At 34.2% G+C, this 9,042-nt stretch overlaps 1 protein-coding gene across 2 annotated transcripts; it reads right to left on the bottom strand.

The window, feature by feature from the left end:
• Nucleotides 1–1,978: 1,978 nt before the first annotated feature.
• Nucleotides 1,979–8,711, bottom strand: LOC140879155 (cytosolic enolase 3). 2 transcript variants are annotated; one of them, XR_012149373.1, is made up of 13 exons: nucleotides 8,056–8,711; nucleotides 6,449–6,623; nucleotides 6,194–6,265; nucleotides 5,994–6,110; nucleotides 5,849–5,929; nucleotides 5,376–5,452; nucleotides 5,209–5,312; nucleotides 4,361–4,459; nucleotides 4,170–4,255; nucleotides 3,778–3,864; nucleotides 3,199–3,396; nucleotides 2,255–2,497; nucleotides 1,979–2,143 (listed from the first exon to the last, which is right to left on the bottom strand). XR_012149373.1 is itself a non-coding variant. In XM_073282818.1 (12 exons), exons 1-12 carry the CDS (start codon nucleotides 8,313–8,315, stop codon nucleotides 2,429–2,431), a joined length of 1,425 nt encoding a protein of 474 aa, XP_073138919.1. In that variant the 5' UTR covers nucleotides 8,316–8,711; the 3' UTR covers nucleotides 1,979–2,428. The 2 variants fall into 2 exon arrangements, 1 of the variants encoding a protein (XP_073138919.1); XM_073282818.1 differs by having other exon boundaries at nucleotides 1,979–2,497.
• Between the last annotated feature and the right edge of the window lie 331 nt (nucleotides 8,712–9,042).

Below are 9,042 nucleotides of genomic sequence, written 5' to 3'. Positions count from 1 at the left end.
ATTTTTGGTATGAATCTCGAGGTGAACAATGTACTTTGTAAACTATTTGTGAACAATATTTATAAGCACTCCAAATATACTTGGAAGGATAAGTTTTAAAAAAAAAAAAAAAAAAGTTTGACAACGTTCATTTATTAAAATATTTCTGTATTTTTATTATTATTATATGCTCCCATGTTTCACTCGGGCAAAAAATATTTAACACAAACCCAAATTTGCACATTTTTTTCATCCGCCAAAATTTGCGCATTTTAAGCACAAATTTTGCACATTGAGCCCAGGGTCAAAGTAATTGGCTATCAAGATTTCTGCACAAGGTCGTAATTTATATTTTTTGGGGTTAAATTGTGCACATTTTTATGGTCTAGCCCAAGGGAGAAATATTTTAACGTGGAGTTTAGGTTGGTTTTTTGTGGTTTTATTTTGACAAACATATATCGAATTTTCACCCATTTCTTTCTAGTTTTTCGTACCAGTTATTTTTTTATCCTTTTCTTTTTAAGAAAATGAAATCGTATGCTATACTTTTGTATTCCAAATCAATTGTTTAAATCCCATTAGTGTGCAACGATACATTTTTACTAACTATACATTTTTCCTCTTTAATTTTAATCTTTTAACCATTTATAATATTAATTGAAACATCTCGTCCAAGCATCAAGGCTTAAGCAACGTCACAGCTGAGCTGACAACACTACTCGTCTACTCCCACAGGTTTCATCAATTATTAAATATTACACCTCAATAACATTTATAAAATTTCAAAAAAAAATATTTCAACACAAATTTCTTTATTTCTAGAAATTAAATTACGGAAATTTTTTTTTAATTGATATTAATTTTATTTTGTACTTGTCATAATTTCAACGTCAATAAATTTATTTATCTACGAATACAAAACTACTCTTAAAATTTCGATTAATTGGGTAAACAAACCGTGAGAAAAATTAAATCAAATACTTTTGTAAAATAATGGATGAGCTAATACCCCTTGTGTAACGGGGTTGAACATCACAATCCCACTCTTATATTTTTTTTAGCATGCAAATCTTTATCTATTAAATTGTGAATACACGCGCATAAAAATGCAACTTTTAGATGTTTTTAGCTAATGAACTCACAATAAAATCCCTCGTTCCTTAATTTTTGGCACCCATTTTTAAACACACACACATATATATATATAGAAGTTTTTAGCTGTCCAATAAATTTCTACCTACTTCGTGTTTGACCACTAAAACCCGGTGCCGGATTTTAGTTGTTTTTTTTTTAATTTTCGCACCACTACAACACAGCACTACGTTTTAGTGGTCGGGTACGAAGTGGGCATCATTTGTTGATATATATATATATATTCATGCAGCTAATTTATACAATAAACAATTTAAGTACAATGTAGAAAATTCACAATAAAAAAATGATCCTTTTATTTCTTTTTATTTACTTCTATAGGTAGAATAAATTAAATATAGTCTTCTTTAATATTTTTAGTGAAAAATATATTCATTTTATCAAAAATCTATTTTTTTATTGTTTTTAGATTTTTCTGTTTCGACAAAATGATATTGTATAATAAAAAACTTTTTCCTTCTATTCACAATTTTCACACCTTTTAAATAGAATATATTAAATATACACATTAATTAAAAACATTCATTAATAGGTCTGTTATTGCACAATCTTCATTTCATTATTATTTTTTATTTTCACATTTGTTATTATTTTTATGTAATTAATTAATAAAATATAACATAATCATAAAAAAAGTATATTCTTCTAAATGATAGAAATAAAAAAGAAATATTTGGGTATTTAGCGCACTTTTTTCAACAACAGCATGTAAACATCTAAGCTTTTTACAAGTGGTTGTATGATCTCTGCTGATTTTTAACCTTCAACTGGAACATGATCATACCAAAACACACTAAAGCTGAGCAGTTTGTTGCAGTAAAATTTCATCAAATTTCTTATACAGCGTAGCCTCAAAAAATGGCATGCTCAACACATCATACTGAAGTTTTTGTATACAGAGCTCACTATAAAACCGTACAGCCTCAATCCAGATTTCCTGATACAATAATTTCATCTCATATTTTATTAACACAGGTAAATGACATTGATTGAAAATGCAGATATCATCCATCTGCATTTGGGAAACGAGAAATGAGGAGACTTCGATAGAGAATGCCTGAAATGGCATAGGCAACAAAAATTGTACAGAACCCACGAATCTCAAGAAAAGAAAGTTTCAAACCTCTGTCAACCACATTGCAAACTTAAGGGTGGTGTCTCAAAGCTCAGGAGTTTGAGTCCCCCCGACAGCATTTGAAGAATTCGATTTGTGATCCTCCAGGGGAAAAAACTGGATAATTCAGGAAGGTGCGGATGAAGGGAAACCAATTGCTCGAGAACACAATGGTGGGAACTGTCAGCAATTTCTCCAGTCATCTCCGGCATAAAGTGCTTGATCCCCGAGCTCTTCTTCAATTCTGAGCAACTGCATTCAATACTTCACGGTTAGCTGTGCTCAAATTTCAAATATCCTTCCAAGCCAGCATAGAACACACAGGGAGTGCACAAACAGCACTAGCTACGTATTTTGCAACTCAGTTGAAATAGGAAAGCAGATATGCATCAATTCCATTAAAAACTAAGAATAAACCATTCAATCACATCACACGAGCCTAAATTCTGAACAATTTGGAATCTGCTGGACAGACCACTGTCTGCTTAAATTGAGATACAACCTTCTTAACATTTGTCTTCGAACAGATTGAAATAAAAAGAAGGTAGATGTACAGCCTAATCTACTAATTCCACACTTCTATTTTTAGCCATCCATTGCATTATTCTATTGGCTTACATTTAATATTAGCTAATGAAGATAACTTGATCACCCGAACGCGATTAAGAGCAGCTTTCAAGAAATTTCATGCTTGTGGACAGACCGCAAAAAAAAAAACCAGAAAAGTATTTGTTTTAACTTTCTTACAATAGAATTGTAAGCAACTAATTTTCTTACACATAAATCCTCTACAGTACTTCTAGATAACAAAAAACCACACAAGATCGTAGTCCTGTGGTACCCATCACCCATCATCCAATTACAATTTACAGGAATTGATTGTCGACTTATGCTCAAACCACGTCTCAAAAATAAAATAATAAAATACAAAAAGACATAATGTTAGATGTAACCTGATTGTACTTCACTAGTCTCTCCCCCCGGCAAGGTGCACCTGCCTTAATCTGACCAGCTGAAAGGCCAACGGACAAATCAGCTATGAAAGAATCTTCACTCTCACCGCTTCGTTGAGATATCACCACACCCCAATTAGCATCCTTAGCCAATTTGACTACCTCAATGGCCTCGGTCACAGTCCCTACCTGATTAACCTGAAATTCACATTAACAGCACGTGAAGTTCACACAAATTTGAATAATAATTGTCACAGAGAATGCGAACTGTTTTCAAATTCTAGTGATCTTCTTAAGAAATCCACAGATATAGTTTCAATAGAAAACCACAATCATGTTGAATCATTAAAAAGAGAAAGCAAGTTACAAGGGCCTCACTAATTTACAAAAATATATTCACATGTGCAGAAACATGAACTCAATTAAACTACCAGCAGCTAAGCATATAGTTTCTCACTCTCCATTTGCATGAGCACCTAAAACAAACTCTGGGTACTGGACGTAGTAAAAATCAAACCATGGCATGGACAAATATGGGGGTAAACCAGCAAAAATGCATAATTACTGATCAGCAAGGACCTTAAGAAGAAGAGTATTGCAAGCAGCCTCCTGCATGGCTCTCTCAATTCTTTTAGGATTTGACATCAACAAAGCATCTCCAACAACCTGACAAAAGAAATATTTGTCAGGTTATCTTTAACAATATCAATCACACGTCAATGTTTGAAGCGTATAACACGATCACCATTTCGAATTTTTTGTTTTCCAACTATCTCATACTGCAAAAAGAGGCTTACGATGAGAAAATTGATGTCAACCTGACGCAATCTTAAAGTTGAGTAATGCTTTGAGATTACAAATAACTCTTTAACTGATGTGATAGTTTGTCGAATTGTAAGCCTTTTTGGCCATAACTTTGACAGGATAGACATTGCAAGTAAAATTTCATCAGTAAGCATATAAAAACAAACCTGGCATATCCCAAGACTAGTAAAATACTTGGAATGTTCCCAGTCCTCCTTGTCAAATGGATCTTCAATTGACACAATCGGGTAAGCTGAGATGGCCAAATATTAAAGAAATGGACGTAAGGCAAAAGAAGATTTAAAATCTAATATTCAATTAAAGTACTCCAACACAAAAATGAATTGCAACTAAATACCTTCACAGAGTTCTTTGTACATAGCAATCATGTCTTCTCCTGACTTATAATTTTGACCTGATTTATTTGGTGATTTATAATCTAAATCATACTTCGTACCTAAATAAGCAAGATTAAAAAAAAAATCAGCTCCTTCCCAACTAGAACTGATGGGCATATATTTGAGAAATTAATAAAATGCTTAAAGTAAGACACTGATGAAAATTATTTGATGGCCACAAACTCTATGAAGGAAATATTTGGATATGGTATCAATATGAATAAAAAAATCTAAATATATCTTCATATACTCTAATAAGGTTACAAATTAATGACTTAAATACATTTAGTTAATAAAAAAGGTATAACTTGCATGTGTGCCCAGAGAAAACTAAAAAATAAGTGATAAATAGCATTAAAACTCCTTATTCACTATTTAGAGACAAAAAAGGCCACACACGCCTCATTAAATTGGAGAGAGACATATCAATGGGTCCAAAAAAAATAGTTTCCCGTATCGCAAAATGCATCAGCGTAAATGCAAAAAGAACACATCTATATCAAATATGTTGAAATGCCAGGATATGCATACTTATTCAGAAATCATACTGCATATAATTGTTAGATTATAAACCAAGAGGTGTTTCATCCCAAAAGACTTGTCTATAGGGTGGTGTAACCTCATGGGTTTATAAGTCACTTTTTATTAGTTTAATTTAATATTTCGATAAGGAACATTGTAACAGTCATGTACTTCAAAAACTTGAGTACCGTATGAAATACAGATGTAAACAAGTATTAAAGAATGTGTGATGTCTCGGTGTTGAAGCTCTGTGTTCGTATGGTTGCGAAAGAAAAAGATACATCACCTATGCAAAATTCAGTTGCAGCTATATCAATCGCTATCTTTATTTTCTCGTTATAGCCTGTTCTTCCAATAGCCTCCTTTACAAGATCTAAACCTTCTTTCAAACTGCATGGCAGATATCAAAATTACCAACTTGTCCAACATATCGAACTAAATGATAGAACTTGCCTGGATATATTTGGAGCAAAGCCACCATCTTCCCCGACATTACATCCATACAATCCATATTTCTCTGTAATCACAGCCTGAGGCAAATATCACAAATACTAACTGAGTATTTGACGCAAGCAACAAAAAGTTCATTCAGAAAAAAAATTATTAAAAGTAATTTTGCACACACATTACATGATATACGATGCAAATCACAGACAAACAAGATATCTTAGAATCCCACAAGCATCACTATGAACTAAAGTTCCAAATCACAAGAACAGCTATAAATCATACGTAGAAATTGAGGAAACAAATCATAATTATCACAATGTATGAAGCGGATGAACAATCAAAAGCTATATTTCAACAAATTTTGTAAATATGGTTGCAATAGAGCATATGATGATTCAAGCAAAGTATTAAAATGAACAAAAACTAGGCAAAATATAACAACAAAATGAAGATGGATTACAGTTAGAAAATCTCACTTTCAAATGATGATACGTCTCTGAACCCATTTGCAATGCCTCCTCAAATCTGAGTGCTCCAATGGGAAGAATCATAATATCCTGACATTTGATCAGTTTAAAACAAAATAAAACAATTTAAGGCCTGTATTCAATCGTTCCTTACCTGTATTGACAAATTGTTCCCAGCATGTTTTCCACCATTTATTACAGTGAAAGCGGGGACAGGAACATTGAAAGCAGTTCTACCGGCAAGATCAGCAATGTGTTTGTAGAGTGAGACCTGCAGGAGAACATTAAGAAAAGGATCAGGAAAAGACAGTTAGCCTACAAAAGAAAAGCAATAATATGTCCCATTATGCATGCCTCTTTTTCAGCAGCCCCAGCTTTGCAAGCAGCCATTGACACTGCTAAAAGTGCATTAGCTCCAAGTTCACCCTAAACAGTAAACCACAAAGTTTAATGAAGAGAACGCAAGCAATTCACCAGAGTCCAGCATAAATGCAAGCCATCTAAACAAAGTCCAACAGAGCAGTGACAGATGTTTTATGAATCTGAATCATTGCATGTGCATGCATAAACAGGCAGCCACACACGTAAACAAAAAAGTTTGATCGCTACCTTTTTATCAGTCTTGTCCAGGTCTATCATGGCTTGATCAATTTGAACTTGAAGAGTTGGATCCATACCGATTAAAGCTTCAGATATTTTCTCATTAATATTATTAACAGCTCTACTGACACCTTTCCCAAGATATGTACTCTTGTCTCCATCACGTAGTTCAACAGCCTCATACCTTGATATAAAAGCACATATTTTGATGTCATGCACAATTTAAAAAACTTCAAAGATAATTCAGTATCTTCAATCAAACAAAGCTTGAAGAAATGTATGTGACTGAGAAGACAAGTTGATAAATGTGACAAGAATAAATGAAATGTTTACCCAGAGATAATTAAGCATATGAGAATTAATGGACTCCAACCAAGATCTGAAATCCTTGTGGAGTTGTGGTGGGTTTCAATAACATCAATAATTAACCATTTATGTGTTCCTAGACTAAAACGATTTGCTCTTCCGACTTTCTATAGCAATTTCAATTAAGCTCAACAAATTACTGCTGCTGTGACCAAAAGATAAGTTGATCATCAACTAATAGCTGCTTTCCGTGGGCTTCCATGATGACAACAAGAGGAAGATCAAAAGCCACTTAATTGAGCAAATCAAGGAAAGCAACAGACAAGCAGCAGCATTTTATAAGACTAAAGGTTACGGTGCAAAACTCTGGTTACACATGTCCAGAGCACTCTCATTTACAAATAACATGAATTCTAAACCTAAGGGCAATGGAAGAACGAGAACCTATTCACTGGTCCCTTTTCTTCTACCTTTTGAAAAGAAAAAACATTTTATCTCCCCCAATAATCTTTTACATTGATCGCACAAACTTCTGCTATACAAATTAATTGTGTGTGCCTTCCTTGGAGGAATTAGATAAAAATAACGTAGTCATTTCATTAATCAATATGTGTACATTTTTCAACTTCATTGGAGGTAAGTGACAGATAATCACTGCCTCATAGGAACAACTATTTTTTCGGATGGTGTTATCCATTTTCTTGTTCTTTCAATTAAAATTTCTTGAAGAAACTAAATCTAGTAATGCATCTACAACTTTTAGGTTGAAAACCAAGTCTTTGTCCAGCACTCCGTCCACAGTTATTCGCAAAACTTGCTTCTCCTCAAGAAATTCCATGCTTTCGTTCACATTTATTTGTCACATCACCATTTCAGTAGCCCCAAGCACCTGTGCTCAAATTCCTCAGAGTTCGTTCGACACCACTACAACATAAATTCAAATGTTTCAACAATATGAATTAATCAGCGTCATATTCTTTATTACTAAGTACTCTACAAGGATCATGTCGAGTATGGTGTCTGAGCACCATTCGATTGTTACTCAACAAAGTTTGAAGTTAAAAAGAAAGCACGCTTTCAGCGGGAGTCAGTGGAGTCACTTGAAATTGTTGCCAACATTTCATCATTCCAAAACTACCGAGTAACAAAAGAATCTCAAGCTCGATTGGTCAAAACATTCATGAACCAGACAAGATGTTTTAACATCAAATTTGTGGGTTTCAGGGTTTAGGGTTCTCCAACAACGTAAAATCACACTGAACTGAAAAAAACCAAAAACAAGAAAGAATGCGAAGAGATTCGGGATTTACAATCCGGAGGAGGCACCACTGGGGGAGGAAGCACGAAAGACGCCCTTGTTGGTGTGCAAATCGACTTCAACAGTAGGTATTCCTCTGCTGTCGAGGATTTGCCTGGCTTTAACCTTGGTGATGACGGAGGGAACCGCTTTCCTCATGTGATTGGAGATGAACAGAACTGGATCGGGCGTTTTAGCCCTAACGGCGGCATTGACGGCGTCTTCAATCTTCCGAGAGAGCATATGTTTGTCCAGATACTCCTGCACTGACATTTTCTCTCTCTCTCTCTCTCTCTGCGCGAATCCGTTGGCAGAAATCTGTGTGTATGATCAACTACCCTAGATTTCACTTCTGCAATTTGGATTGATAACCACAGAATACCGATCTAACAACCAAATGCAATTTTTGCCTCGCGGATGATCAACAGATAACAGATTGCTTCTCTTTTACAGAAGCGAATACGAGGTTTTTTCAAGTGTTTTCATCAAAAATACGTTTATATAAATTTTTAAGTAAAAATAAAAGTAGAAACCAAAAAACATAAATTATAGTTTCAAAAAAACATTTTTTAAGTAATTTTTTTTTTTGAAAAAGCAAAAATCATTATCATAAAACACAAGATACATTATTTAGTAGCAGACCTTGTAAACAAGCGGGTGCCTCATACCAAGTAAACGGGCTAGAGTCTAAACATGATTCTCTACCTAACATATGAGCTAATGGATTTGCTTGTCTCCTAATTGAGGTAATAAAGTAGTGAATTTCCTGACTAAGCATACATTTGCATCTTCGGACTATATTTTCAAACTCTGAGTAATCAACTGCAGCTCCATTAATCGCATCAGCCGCACATTTGGAGTCGGTTTCAAACATGACTCGATGCAGACTCATTCCTCTGACCCAAGTAATTGCTGCTAACAGCCCCATAACCTTCCCTTCTATTGCACTACACAAGCCTTGTAATAAAAAAGTTCTATCATCATGTCAACGCCCATTGAT

This window comes from Henckelia pumila, chromosome 2 (genome assembly GCF_033568475.1).
Source record: "Henckelia pumila isolate YLH828 chromosome 2, ASM3356847v2, whole genome shotgun sequence".
NCBI lineage: Eukaryota > Viridiplantae > Streptophyta > Magnoliopsida > Lamiales > Gesneriaceae > Henckelia > Henckelia pumila.
This window is presented reverse-complemented; position numbering and strand designations above follow the sequence as displayed.